The following is a 15871-nucleotide window of genomic DNA, read 5'->3' as shown; positions in this document are numbered from 1 at the left end:
TTTTTGTTCCTCTTTAATCTATGACTTTACTTCTTTCCCTTTTTGCCATTCCCTTGACACACTGAAAACCAGGAAATAACAATAAAACCTTGTGGAGCGAGATTTACTGCCATCACATTATATTGTGTTCTGCTGCTAGTTCCTTGCACTATATATCCTACAGTTGCATTTCTACAATTTAGGTTGTAGAAATTCCAGGCAGCAACAGACATTCACTTGGGGTTTATAAAGTGCCTACAAATGTATCTTATGTTCATTAAATATAAAGATTAAAATAATAGAACAGTATCTTGGCATATGATTGAAGATACAGGAGCCTCACCATCTGAAAAAAAATTATTTTATTTAATGAAATAAAAAAAGATATTTAGGACAGCTGCCTTCAGCCTATGTCTCAAGAAGTGATGTGCAGTTATGTCATAACAAAGAGACATGTAGAACATTTTCACAGTGCTCTAGTAAATGGCAAGGATTATACATTGTCTTGATTTCTACTTTCTTTTCCCTTTTTTAATGCTTTCTGGGCATTTCCCTGTTTTTAATCTGCACTAAACTGGTTACTTATACTGTATAAGTTATTAATCACTATTTATGAGAAAGACATAATATTGAAAAGGAAGAGATAATACTTTTTAGTGTGAAATAATTTAGATATACGTTTCTGATCCAAGAAGGGCTGGGTTCTCAGGTCAAGTGCTGAACCAAAGAGGAATTGATCACTACAGGCAAATACTGTCACAAGACTTTTTTTCCCAGACTTAGGAAAATGTATTTCAAAAGTCTTATCATCTGACCCAAACAGGGAGAGGGCTTTTTAAAATCAAACCCGGTTTCACATATTTTACAATGTCTTTAGGTTAAACCTTGGTTTTATTCTTTTTGTCCCTAGGAAGAGAGGGTAATAATGAGCACTTGAAGCTGTCATAGTTATCACAGATACAATGTAGTTGCTCATCAATAATATCTTAAATTTTAAACGTGCATTCTAATGCCACAGATCATACATTGTAGGTTTTAGCTTTTGCTTGGTGTGCAGCAGAGCACAGTTGTCTAATTCATTGCTTAGGAAGTAAAAAAAATGCCTATTTTATGTCAAAATTAAAAATAAAGCTTGTGTTTTACATGTAGCAATATAAAAACATCTAAAACTTTTTTTTCCCATTCTTGGCACATTTCAGTTATTTTGGTTCTATCTATCGGCACTGTGCCTTCACAGTTTCTTCACAAGCAGGGTCTAAGCTTCTCCAACATGCAGTGTTTATCTGCTCAATTCAGAACTGGAAAACTTGTAGGACTGATGACAACGGGGGTCAAAGCTTTGAACTTTTGGTATGACTTGCCAAAGATAAAAGGCTGATAGATCACAGGGCCCTGCAAAAAGGCCTGTTGAGATCCTGTTGGGGTTCCTGCCCACCAGCTTTCTTCCAGACTTCACTTGAAATTCTGCAGCTCCCCTGCACACCTGCCCCATGTACTTCTGTCTGACTTTAACCAGTTTGTATGTGCATTTGCTTAAATTTCCAGCTGAGTTAGTAATAACTTGGATTTTAAAAAAGGCACAGATACTCATTTATTTCAGTATCACAGTTCTGTCTGCAGCAACCTCAAACATAAGGGATGGACAGATGGCCAGGAGCAGTAATATCTTAAACTACCCAAGATTTTAGTTACAATCTTCTTCACTTATATTTCCTTCATTAGCAATTCCTGTATTATGTTGTGGGGAAGTTATTCATCATATTGTATCCTAAGTGGTTAATTATGCTGCTGACTCCATTTTGATATTGGGTAAAATGAGATGTGATACTGTTGGTGAAACACGAAATCTTCAGGACAGTAATACTTTGTTTGGGAACTGGTGCATTTCTGCATTGTATTCATACGATTGAAATGACTCATTGTACATGAATTTATTAATGCAAGTCCCTTCTGAGATGATAACACCTTAATTTTATTGGTCATTCAAATACAAATCAGCTAAAACCCAAGAACATTTATTTAAAATAACTGCTGGGCTGCTGTCCATCGTGAAACATTGGTGTTTCCTTATGACCACAGCACCCACTTCCTTCTGGGATTTGTGCTGGTACTTTGTTCTGAGAGAGAGAATACAAACCGAGGGGTCCAGACAACAGGACTGTAAGAATAAAGAAGGAGTTTTTTCCGTGAACTGCCACAGAATGAAAATGTTTTTACACTTACTTTGTACTTCTCGTATAATAGAGAAACCATTAAAAGTCAATATATTGAATTTTTTATTTATTTGAGATGAAAACCAATGTCAAAGTGGTGAAACTTCCCACAACTGGGAATCAAGATTCTAATTCCACTCAGTATTTACCTCTGCATGTGCTTCTACTCTGTCGTCCAGTTAGGGCATCAGGGAGAGTTGGAGGGGTGCATTTTTTACTTCTCACTTCTGTTTCCCTAAATTGCCAGCCTCTGTGAAGGCTTGTTACATTCTGTTAGCTAGCTTTAACCTTTCTATATATAGTCTTCTGTGTCTTCTTTGTTCCTGAATGCATTTCATATACCCTGCAACTCCTTGTATTCTGATTTTGCAGTATCAGTTTCTAGGGGAAGATGCATTGCTCAGTACAAATGCATTTCCTGCTCTTACACTCTGAACTGCGAACTTTTCCCTTTGCCACGCTTGCAGAAGTGGTGTGCCAAAGGTGTAAGCCTGCTGCCTTTAAAGAAGCCAATCTTCACCACTTGAGTCGTTATGCCAGACCAAAAAAATTCTTGCTGTGTAGGTACATGCTTGAAGAAATGAGTTTTTTCATAGTAGGCATGGGAAGTTCCTCTAGAAATCCTTGTGTACTTCCTAAGACTTCCAAACTATCCAACTCCAATACTATCCAATTTCTTAAAATGTAAAATTGAAATTATTGCATGAAGTTGTATACTTTAGATATCGAAAGACATAGTGAAATAGATATGTACTTCTTTTATATTGCTCTTTTCAATTATACCACTTTCCTCTGTTCAGTACTGTGCTTGAAATGTGTGGACTTAAAATTGGTATTTTAAAGGCATGTGGAGATTCAGATAGATACCAAGAGACATTTACAAAAGCACTTAGGTACCTCTTGATCCCTCTGGGAATCAGAGCCTTGTGATATTTGCAGAGATTACATTTGCGATGACAGTGAAGACTCACAAAGTTTCCTTTTATCAGATTAGTGTTACAGTTTGTCACCTCTTCCAGATATAGGAGAAGGAGAGCTGATCCAAACGGAGCCTCTTTTCTTCAGCTTAGTTTGGCTACTTCTTGACTTCAGTAACGTGATTTATTTCATTTAGATTTCCATCAGTAGTTTAGGCCTCAGGTAATTTCTCTAATCTTCTGTTAAGCCGGTATTTATTTAACTTGCAGTAAACAAACTTTAAATTCCAAGTCTTTTCAAAGGATATATTCTTTGGAAGAGGTCTCAAATGTCTGCATAACTTCATCTGTGATCTCGTGAATGATGTGGGCTGTTAAGAGTATCAACTAGATGATGATGATTTAATTATTGACTTGAAATGTCAAGAAGAAAAGAAAAAGTTTTTATTTCCCAAAAAGGCAGCTTGAAATATTATACTGATGAAAACCTGGTTTTATTCCACTGAAGGCAGAAGGTTTGTATTTAATCTTTTTATGCTCTGTGCAAGTAAGCAAAGATCTCTTCTGTTCTATTATGTTAAAAAGAGTTGATGGATTGCAGATTTTGTAATAGAATAAATGCATTTAAGGACAAAATATTTGTGATTAGAACTTTCCAGCAAGCAAAGTTTGGCATTCTGGCATTATTTTGAATTAGCTATTCAGGCTTTTAAGAGAGTAGCTGTAGTATTTTCTGTGAGGCGCAAAGTGTTGCACCACACCCACCTGTTTCCCATGCTTGCTTGTGGTTACAAGCATGAGACTGAAACTTCTGCTACCTCACACACATTGGGAGGAGGAAGGTATACCTGTTGGAAGGGAATAAAAATAAACTTATTTGAGGGAACGGGTGGAGATTGTTGGTGATGGACATAAATTATGCTTGAAATATGTTGGATTTATACTGTCTTTAAGAATGAGTATTGCCTTATAATTAATATAAATGACACTGCTTCTTTATGCTTTTTTTATCAAGCACTTTCTTCTTACCACTACTTTCTTTTTCACCAAAAGGTTCATTGGGCACTGGCAGAGGCTGCCCAGGGAGGTGGTTTTAAATAAAATCCCTGGATTTTATTTAAAAGACGAGTAGACGAGATGCTCAAGTACATGGTTTAGTGGTTGATAGGAATGGTTGGACTCAATGATCCCAGAGGTCTTTTCCAACCTGGTGATTCTGTGATTCTTCTTACCAGTACATTCGATTTGCAGAGGCAATGCACTTACTAACTTTTTTTCATTTCCAAAACCAATAGCGCTGGTTTTCATAGGACTAAAGATAAAGAGGGTTATTTATTAGTTAGGAAGAAGTCTTTGGGATTGCACATGTATGCTTTTTATGTGCGTATGCAAGCATATCTATATAAATGTATAAAAAATATATGCACATAGTCAGATAGTCAAAGATTAGCATATTAAAAAGTATTTTCTCCATAATTAAATCTCCACTGATTTAACTATGTGTTTTGCTACTGGCCCAGATAAAGTTATTTACAGTTGAGCAATGTGAGTGTTCCACTGGCTGGAACTACTTTTTGTCATATAAAGTCCTCCTTTACTCTCCAAACCACAATAAAAATAAAATTCATGTTCCACTGATTTTTCTGAACAGTCTGAATATATAGCTTGCAAAGTTTAGTTATTTCTAGAAAACCTTTAAATAGAGATCCAGTAATGAGATGTACTGCAGGAGACTGTAACACACTTCAGGGCATATATGCTGCACCCTGCCTGACACTGCATTATGCAATCTCACCCTACATTTTAGTACATTAAGAGGATACTTTCAAGTGCAAAACTTGAAATGTAGTGTAAAATTTTATTGGTATACAGCCTTGTCCCTTAAAGATTAGGCAAATCTGAATTGGAAGTTGAGAAACTGCAGATATTTTGCTGAGCATTCTTTGCTCAGCAAAACAATGGCAGAGTTTTCAGATATGTTCAACTACCCTTAAAGAATCTGATAACTGTGTAGTGGCCAGATAGACTTGAAGTGTTTGAAAAATCATAAAAATCCACTTTTCAGTTTAAAAATAATTATTTCTTTAAACTATATCTATACTTTTCTGCTCATGCTTCTGTCAGTCACCAGAAATGCAAAGGAATAGCGTCTTCAGCCCAAACATTGCAGTGGGAATGGGAAATAAATCTTTAAGATGACTGGTTGTTAAAATCAATACCCAAGCAGTTTAGGTGACAGCTACCCACCACCTAATTGATATAAATGATTTTTTTGTTTTATATTGGGGTTTGCTAATTCCTTTGCTTCCTGCCTGTGGAACTATTGGTTGAAGGAGTCTGGTGGGGACATGCCTACTGTTCATACAATCTCTGTGACTGATTTGGGTGTAATGAGGTTTCTTCCTCTTTGATAGTTCTTGTAGTCATTCTGTGACCATGGGCTCCATGAGCACGTTCAGACTCCTTATGAAAAACAGCTCTGCCAGCTGAATGGCAGGAAGCTTATGAGTTTATTTGCCAGCCTTCTCTGGGTGTATAAACCAGTTGCTGCAGCTCTAAAAATTATATGACTGGTGCAGTAGTGATTTTCTGTGCTGAAGGTGGATGCCGGCAGGAGTTATGTACTGCAGATATTTTAGTGAACTCTGAAAAGACCGTGCTCTAATACAACACTCCCAAACATTTCTGCTAGCATGTGATTTTTCTCTCCATTATTATCTTCTGTAGAACTATATCTGTGGGAAACCAGTTTGTATGACTGTGATTTACTGTGTAACAAGGAATATTTTTCCCTTGTATTATTTAATGCATTTTGGCTCTAAAGCATACATCCATTTCCTGCATTTATTTTTTATATGCAGTGGGGTAGAGCACTAGGGGCACACAAAGTGTGTGTGCCCTGTGTGCACTAAGCTTAGGACTGAAGTGAAAATCTGTTGTGCCAATTAGCGACTACTTAGACAGCTGCCTCACCGGGTCTCTTGATTCTGACTGGACTCTGTAATTTCTAACACTGCCAAGGGGAAACATGTGGGTTTTGTTTATTGGTCACTAACTATTCTGTGATGGGTTTTAAAATGGTACACTGCAGTATTTGTAGCGTTTTTCTGAAAATAGTACGTGCTCCCTGAAATTGAAGAGGAAGCCTTTCGTAGTCACTCTAGTACAAACAAGTCATGAGGAATGCTTGCTTTAAAAGGTGTTTTGCTCTTGCTTAGTGTTTGTCAGGTTCAACTCAAGCCATGGCTTCCCGGTGGAGGTTGGTTCAGACTCCAGCATCCTCCAGCTGAAGGAGGTGGTTGCCCAGCGACAGGGAGTTCCAGCTGACCAGCTGCGGGTGATTTTTGCAGGGAGGGAGCTCAGCAATGACTTGACACTGCAGGTAAGTCTCTCTTGGAAGCTTTGCTTCTGGACTGCTGCCAGCTACACTGCCTCTAATGCTGCCAATCTGACATTCATGCCTGAGATCTAATAGAATAAATAGTGCCTGGGGATTCCTTGAACTTTACTCCACACTGCTTCATTAATTCTGACCTTCTTAATTATGCATTAAAACAGCAAGTAGGAAAGATAGAGGAAGAGAGAGAATACGAGAGGGAGAGCATGAGAGCGAGCTGTGCCTGGTGAATAAATGTTTACTGACTACAGAAGCAAGCCATGCACAATTTCTGTATCTGTTCAATTTCTATCTTACTTATGCTATTTGAATCTTAATGAAGAAGGATGTGAATAAATTGCTCTAAATCAGGCTGCACAGTCATCACATTTTATAGAATTTATAACCCAATTGTGACCCCTGGAGGATAGCTACAGGGCTGCTCCAGATCCATGTGCTGCTGTGCGCACGCAGGTGAATGCGTTGCTGGAGGGATGGTTCCAGATCAGAAAGCTCACAGAAGTGTACTCCAAACCACTGAACTCATAAACGTGTGAAGCTAAGAGAGGAACAGGGAGTATGGAAGAGCAGCTATAAGTAGGTATTTGAATTTCAGCTCCTGAAGGTTAGCTAACTGTTCTCTTCAATAAATGCAGAGAGGTGTTCATCAGTGGTGAGCAATAGTAAGCATGGAAAGATAGGTTCAGCTTTCTTTTCCTTGTTGCTCTTCTCCCATTACCAGTACTGCGACAGTTGCTTTGTAAATATTTCTGTTAACCCTGTGTGCGGGCTTGACAGTTAACTCAGATAGCCAGGGCTCAGCGTAAGGTGACACATTTAAGACTTTTGGGGAACTTGGGGAAACCTATTGACCTTTGAATAGAGTGCAAATACTGATTTAACGAAATTGCTTTCCTTCTGCAGTGGTACCAAAGAACTGCAGATGCAGTCTGTAGTAGTGCAGGTGATTATATAAAAGATCCCTCACAGGCAGAACTATTTCAGATTAATTGGCACTCATATTTCAGAAGTATTGCTGTACTTAGGATGGCTGCTGAGCCTAGGTACAGAAAGTCACTATTATATTGATGACCTATCAGTGTTTCTCCTTGGGTATGATATTTATTGCTTTGCGAAGGGTTTTAGGAAATTTCAGCACACAAAAGAAGGTATAGAAATGCGAGTTGTCAGTCTCCAATGCATCACTTGTGGGTAGTGTTGATGCATACATTCACAGCATGAACGGTAATGTTCTTCACTTATATGTGAAAACATCTATCTGAAAATGCAAGTATGAAAAAAAAAGATGTAATGTGATTTGTAGAAATTTATCAGTTGCCAGTTGCTAGATTTGGATGTCTGTCAGGACCTTCTTAACCACTTAGTATTTCCTGAGAAGGTGTAGGTATTGGTGTTACTACCATTTTATGCCAGTATGAAACAGATTTTGAGCCACATTTTACACTGGCAGCCAAGTTTGTCGTCAGCTACAATGTACTATTTACTGGAAGGTAAATTAAAAATTCCTTTCCAAATATACAGTCCTGCTGATGACTGAGGAATTTCATTGGGATGTCAGAATTACCATTGGTATTTAGCAAACTGGACCTGGACTTATTGCTTTGACTCTTGGCTTCTAAAGCAGGTAGGAAGTTCAAAAGTTGTTTCAGATGCTATAATCCATACTTCTGTATTTAACTGTCCTAAATATTGGAATGCTTCGCACCATCAGCAGTGTATCAACTACATTTTTATTCCTGATACTTATTTAAGTATATTTTACTCTGCTTCTGTGTCTGCAGGGTTTTTTTTTTTTTCCTGTCATATTTGTGTATGTTTGTTTCTTTACTGTAGAAATTTTTCAGCACAAGAACATTTGAGCGTTTGAGGTGTTTGACTTTCTATAGTAGGCTATTTGGACCTTTTTGCATAAGCAGCTGAATGCTAGTAAAACTTAAGTGCTAGTGAAATACTAACTGCTGGCATTTATGTTGCATCTGTAATTTCAGAGTTAACACTATGCACAAGCAATTTAACTAGATCTTGTTTTCTAGACCTATGGATTTGCATGCAGAATAAGAAAAATACAATATAGATTTCTACTTAGCTGACTTTTTAAAAGTTATTTCATTTTATGGTAACCTAGACTTTCTAGTAAGACCATTTTGTCTTTCCATTTTTCATAAATTACTTTTTTTGGACTTATTTGTCCAAGATACTGTGGGAGAATCTAGAGGTCAGGAAGGAGAACTGACACTATTACAGATAATAAGATGATAGAGGACATAGAAAAAGCTGCGATAGTCACAGGAGTATGGGGCAAGGATATAGGAAATACTTCAGGATAGCAAACTATTGGTTTCAAAGCTAACAGAACAACTAGATTTGGCTTGACAGCTACTTTAGGATCTTAGGCAATTGATACAAAACATAACTGAGAATGTGAAAGCTGCATTTGTTTTCCTGTTTGGAGAGAGGAAAAATCCTTCATGGTAGCTGAAACCTGTAAAAAAGAAATAAAGCTGGAAAGGACTAACATTAAAGAGAAATTTAAATAAAACAGAAGGTGCCAAGTTGAGACCTTGAATAAATAATTTGATATCAACAACAAGAGTAGAAAAACATGGTAGGAAGGAAAGAAATTAAAAATGTGTGGAGACATTTAATTTGGTACCTCAGGTAGGTGTTTTGCCCTTGAAAGAAGAGAGGAAGACTTAACACTGATTCAACTGTGTACAGGGGCGATCAGTGTCTTAGTGACTAAGGGGCAAGTGGTGAAATCAGAGCCATTGTAAGGAAAGATTGGTAATGACTGGATGGAGTATGAGATCTGCAAATTTTGGTCTCATAGGATGGAATTAGAGGAGTAAGCTACTTACTAAAAGCACGGCAAAAGTTGTACTTTAAGGATGCTAAATATTCTGAAGAATGACGGTGAGCTCCCTGCTGATTACAGTTCACTTTGGAATGAATAGAGGAATGAATTTATATGTACCCAAAATAGGAATTCTTTCAGAAGGCTGTCATAGATATGTGACAACGTACCTGTGTCCAGTGGTCAGATCTTCTTGTAGTAATTGTAATGGCGAAAAGGAATAGAACCATAACATGCTCATGAAAGCAATAAACAGGATTTAGCTGCATATCAGGAATATTTAAATGCTGTAGCAGGAGATGACTGCTTACAACAATGTTCTCCTTGCCTCTAAGAATGACAAAATTAGTTGACAAGCCTTCTGGAAGCAAAGTATGTAAAATTTATTTATGCACAATTTTACTTAATGCAAACAATTTGAAATTTACTGTTGATATTAGAAGGAGTATTACGTTAGTAGAGGCTTGCCCTTTCTTGGAGAACTCAAAATCCCCTTGCATGAATAAGCGCTTTGTAAACAGTTTGTAAGAGATATTCCCTGCCTTGCAGGGCTCACAGTATAAATGAATAAGGCAGACAAATGATGTGATGCGAATCAGTAGCCTGGCTTGTTCACAGTCAGTAGCAAAACAGGGATAGAATTAAGTCTTCTGTTTCCCAATCCAGTACCATTTCTTTCTGACAGTCTTTCTTCTGTGAGGCAAATGTAGAAAATGCAATTCTTTGCAACAGAAAAATACTACATATGGGATTAGTGGCAGGACTTGTTAGTTTTAGCATGGTGCTTCTTTGAGACAGCTTCCAAATCAAGAGCTAGCTTGCATTTAACTGGAGCATAGACTCGAGTCTTGGAGCATAGGCTTTGCATGAATTTGACCTTAGCAGCATCCATCCATGTAGCTGCTTTTCTGAAATTATTTATACATACTTTCAAGAAACAAACAAACATGAATAGAAATATTGTTAAGCACTAGTACATGAGCTGATGGGCAAAACTGAAAATGAGTAAAAAGGAGTGGCATAACTGTAGCAACAGAGATGACCATCTCTACAGAGGAGGGAAAAGTGAATTGGTAGGGGAGAAATGGTGCTGTAAATAATGCTAGCGTGCTGCAGTTTGACAATGGTTTGGGAAAAGTATGCTATGATGTGGAAGGGTTTCTGAATAGTAAGCATTAGAGGTCAATCCAGAGGTTACCTGGGTCTACTGAAAGCACTTTCCAGTGCTATTGTGTGAAAAAAATCAAGGACAGAGAGCACCTTGTTACAATGCATCCCAGTTCCTCTCTCTCTTATGAAAATACTTATCATTAATACCATTGTTCTCAATGAACAACTTTTTTAGCACAAATATTTGAACAATGGAACATTGCATTGTGAAGAAGGACCTTGGGTACCTAAAGGTATGGTGACTTTCTTACTGTCTAAGTACAACTCAGCACAGCAGAGCTTCCAGCAGTTCTTGCATTTCTCTGTTTTGAGTTTACTGAAAGCACAAAGGAGAAACCGGAAGACATGGGGCAAAATGTGTCCCTAAGTAGCAAAGAACCCCTATGTGCTCAGATTTAGTTATAAACCCATGAACACTTAGATTAGTATGAATCTTTTAACATACACAACAACTTGTGCCTTTTGTTACAACCTGCAGTTTTGTATATAGGATACCAAATCACTTACGGGAATATCTTTGATATTCAGCAGTTCTCTGGGTTACAGAATACAGTTGAGCCAATATTTGCATACATAAATGCTATTTGGAGAGATTTTCCCCTCAGAAATTCTGACTGAATCAATCATACTATATGAAATTTAAAGAGAGAAAATTATTTTATGTGATTGTATTTAAATCAGTATTTTGGGTCAATACTTGATCAGCCTGTGGATATTTTCTTTCTTGTAAAGCTGGAAGAAATGTGTATTGTACTTCTTCAAAACAGAAAAAAAAGCCAGCTGAAGAATACTTGGGTACAGTATAGAAATAAAGAAAATCTAGAGATGCCATCTGTGTTGCGAAGTGGTGTGGACTTGGCTAAGTGATGTGGATAACCATACTGCTCTCTCTTGATTCTTTTGATACCTACAGACTCACTGTATGTGACGACACAAACTCTACATGTTGAATAAGATTATCCAAGACGTGTGATGGGCCTCATGGCATTAAACGCCCATAATGAACGTGGAATGTACCAGGTAGCCATATTTAGTAGGAAATTAAGTCAGGGCCAGCTCAGGTCTACAGATTTTCCATATCTAGCTAAGAGGATATATTGCTTGTTAAGTGTTCTGGCAGATCAAAATCTAAAAGTATTAATAAATTAGGTGTTCAAGCCCAGTAGCACTTTTCCATTCTGCTTTTAAATACATTGCTGTTCTATTCTTTTTATGATAAGTTTTTCCTGGAAGTAGGAGACTATGAAAAAGATTTAGCTGTAGCTAAATAAGAGATAAATTATCTTCACGTCATTTGATAACTCCAGATAGCGATTGGGCCATACTTGAGGCTGCTGCAGCATCTAGGATGGCCTTGAGCATTGCTCGTACCTTCTGGATTCTTCTGACATGTCTGAAATGTGTCAGTTGGTCTGCTGATGATTGAAAAGGAAATATGACAGGGTTTTCTTTGCAAACTTTTCTTACTTTGCAGAGTATCTATGGATTATTTTTTAACATTGAGAGTTTTCTCTCTGGAAAATAAAATCATAAAGGGAGAGATGGAAAATGCAGTGCTGGAAAGGTATTTTAAAATAGCAGGTAGCATATCAAATCTGCCTCCTTAACAGAAAGGTGGAATGTAGTCACTTGCCATTATAATTTCTTCCCTTTAGTCTTAATTTTACTTAAATTTTTACAGCTCTAATCATCTGAAATGTCATCTGTAATACATTCCTATTTGTAATTATCAAGGTCACACAGCTATTTAGTACACCATTCTGTGTTTTCTTCTTCTTTTATTTTTGTTTTTCATGCTTTCTCTATCATTTTAAGTGCAAATGCGGGAGGGAAACTTTAGATGCTTCAAATCTGATTAGAGTTTTCATCACACATTAACCTCTACCTCCAGGAGATGCAGAATTATTCCCATCAGGAGCGCCTTTGATGGGAGTGAGTGGAGGGAGAGAAGAAATCAAAAGAACAGAGTTGTTTCATTATAACAGCAAAGGCCCTGTGAAAATAAATAACATTGGTTCTAAAAAAAATTACACTAACACAACCTTAAAGAGAAAGAAAGCAATTATTTTAGGAGTTATTGAAGCAAAAGTAAGTGTATTAATTCCTTATATATCATTTCATTGGAGCAACTCCCAATTAATTTACAGTTCCCAGAAGGTTTCTTATGACCTCTACAAGCCTGTTGAAGAAATGAATGGGAAATGTTTTCTAAAAAAATAAATTGGTAATAAGCAGATCAACAGAGCAATGCAATTTTCTCTCCTCATTTAGACTAAATAAAGCAGTAAAAGTACTTGTTCCTCAAATGAAATAATTTTCAATTTCTTCATATGCAGAAAAGGTTGTTATTCAGTTTTTTTCAGGTAAAACATTGGCTCATTGATCTAGTGAGAGTGGTGCCATTGTTCTTCTGTGAACCAATATTCTCCCTCTCACCCGCTCTCCCTCATTTTCTGTCTCACTCATTCTTTCCCTCCTCTTCTCTCTCCCTTTTTCTCTTTCACACACATGATCCTTACTGTCCCGAGGAAGCTCCTCAGTTACTGTGATATGCTGTACCTTCCATCCACAGAAGTACAGATGTGACTTCCCATTCCTGCTGAGTCCAGTTTCCAGTGCTGTTCCTGAATGAATTGGTCAGTGTTTTCCTCACTTGTGCTGCTTTTCGTATTTTTAGTTTCCCACAGTTCAAGTGACTTTTACTTCCATTTCAGCCTTTACAAATCAATTTCAGTTCTTTGAAATCCTGTTTACTTCCAATATTCCTTGCCCACTGCAGTGTTAAAACAGCTTAGGAAACTAATGATTGTTTCTAATCTTTCCCTTCCCCAGCCTGAGTGAGAAAACTAAGTTGCCTTGTGGACTTGCTCTACCTGTCTGTGAGCTGATAGTTTCTTCTTCTTGGGCTTTCTGTCTCTCGTTGGATGATGTGTTTCTGTGATAACTTCCAGTACCTAAAGGGGTACAGGAAAGCTGGGGAGGGACTTCTTACAAAGGCCTGTAGTGATAGGATGAGGGAGAATGGCTATACATTGGAGAGGGGAAGGTTAAGACTAGACATTAGGAGGAAATTCTTCACCATCAGGCCAGTGAGGCACTGAAACAGGGAAGTTGTAAATGCCCCCACCCTGGAAGTGTTCAAGGCCAGGTTGGATGGGGTCTTGGGCAGCCTGGTATGGTGGGAGGTGTCCGTGCTCATGGCAGGGGAGTTGGAATTAGGTCATCTTGAAGGTCCCTTCCAACTCAAACCATTCTATGATTCTAACTGCTGACCTTGTTTTCTGGTTGTCTTGTATCTAACCAAGAAGCTGACAGATCTGTAGGAGGCTGTAGAGTTACAGGGTAATCTGCAGGTAGTGGAGGTGGCCTTGTGTGAAATCTAGGGAGGATATTCTCATCTCCAACAGGTGTGTTCCTGTCAGGAACACAGCCAGGCCCTCTTGTGAGATGGACTTCATGCCTATCTTCATATTGGTTTGTCTATGCATGTGTGATAATACATAAAAGCTTATTAACTTATTTTAGGTAGTTTTGAAAAGGTATGTAAATGTTGGCAGCTTTTTGATTGATGAGGTTACACTTCTCATGAAGAGACATGTACCTGACACCACAGTTGCTAGTTATATGGTAGAATTAATATAAAAAAAGATACCAATAGTAAAACATCTTTAAACCTCAAGAACATTTCTAATACAGATTTCCCTATTGACTAGTAGACATAAACTAACATGATGGAAACATATAAAAGTTTTATTGTCATATATTTTGTATGTGTGATATACCAGAGCTCTGACTTTGTGATTTGTTTCTTATGCAGCTCATCCCAAATTATCCTATAAAATATTTTTACTGTAATACCTTAGCATCTTTAACATATCAATCTATTTATTTGTATCTTTCACAGTATGCAACATATTGTGAGTACAAAACAGATGAATGTATGTAAGTATGTTTAGGTACAGAAAATAATAGCTACCTTCCTCTTTAGCCAACATCATGTAACCTTTATTCCTACATTATTTTCATTACACTAGATGGTGATTTGGGGTCTTTGTTTAACATTTCTCTTAGAGCCTGTATTTATTACTACAGTTTAAGCACACATAATTTAAGGTGTCTGAGCTTCAGGAAAGGAAGAATCAATCAAATTTAAAATATTTTAATATTTCTACTGTCATAATTTTATAGCAAAAATGTCTCAATGACAGTAAATGGCAATAAATAAATTTAAATGACCGATTGAATATACATCATTGGAAGAGTTATTCTTTGTGAAAGTGTTCCATTTTTCTTTATTAATAATGAAAACTGTAGTGTGTTTCTTCTGAATGTATAAAGATGATCGTGTTTTTAATATGGGAATTTTCATGTAATTTTCTATGTAAGTCTTGTTTCTGGGCAGCAAGTAGTAGTGGAAACTTCTGTTAGTTTTCTTAAAACAATTTTCTAAATTTTTCTGCTGTGATAGGAAGATTTTCAATGCATTTCACTATGACAAACCCAGAAAGAGAGGAAGTGGTACAACAAAGCAGCGGAATCACAAGGGGGGGAAAAGGATAGATATAGAAATATGTGTCATGCTGATGTAAACATTTCAAGACTGAGTATAAGAAGGTTAGAAGGATTGTGGATATTTCAGATATAAAGGGTTCAGGTAGACCTGAAACGTTCAACAGAAAGGGTTATGCTTAATTGTATGGCATTTGCTGAATGTGAGGGAGATTGAAGAACTGAAGAAAAATCTATTATATAGCAGGGTTTATGAAGCATCTGATGTTGTGCTACCAGGCAGGTAAGCAAGAGATAAGGTGAAGGTTAAGATACGTTAGAGATGACTGCAAAAGCAAGGAAAACCAAGGAACTGGATTACAAAAGCATATGAATTGACAATAACCACCAGTAAGACAACATTTACAAATTTTCCAGTAACTGTTGGAATTGGAAATTTTCTGTGTGTTAATATAATTCACAATGTAAGGCTACTGGGGGAGAATATAAAGAACTACATTCAAGGCCTGACACCAAAAATAACAAATGAACATGTTACTGCCTTCCAAAGCTGAGTGATCGCATACAGAAATCTGCCTTAGTGGTAGACCCACTTAGTGGGTCACCAGACCTAAGTAATTTCTTAAGCTTATCATTAGCTAAGATTAAAGACTTCTCCCTTGAAAAATGGTGATTTTTTTTTTTTTTTAAAGACTAGAACTTTGTTCAGTACATTTTTAAAGAAGAGAAAAAAATCCAAACTGAAGAGCAGTAATCCATGCAAGTCTATTGTCTGAGAAACAGATTTAGGAAGCACTGCAGCTCATTTGCCTCACTTGAGGTAGGCTGTGAG

General features: G+C 37.2%; 1 protein-coding gene across 2 annotated transcripts in view; it reads left to right on the top strand.

The window, feature by feature from the left end:
- The window catches only part of PRKN (parkin RBR E3 ubiquitin protein ligase), a 722467-nt gene that overhangs the window by 135983 nt on the left and 570613 nt on the right, over positions 1–15871 (top strand). For both annotated transcript variants that reach the window (XM_054062010.1, XM_054062009.1), the window contains exon 2: positions 6328–6491. In XM_054062010.1, coding sequence (XP_053917985.1) covers positions 6328–6491 — 164 coding nt within the window. The remainder of the gene's footprint in view (positions 1–6327; positions 6492–15871) is intronic.

This window comes from Cuculus canorus, chromosome 3 (assembly GCF_017976375.1).
Source record: "Cuculus canorus isolate bCucCan1 chromosome 3, bCucCan1.pri, whole genome shotgun sequence".
Classification (NCBI taxonomy): domain Eukaryota; kingdom Metazoa; phylum Chordata; class Aves; order Cuculiformes; family Cuculidae; genus Cuculus; species Cuculus canorus.
The sequence above is the reverse complement of the archived record's forward strand: the minus strand, read 5'-3'. Positions and strand labels throughout refer to the sequence as shown.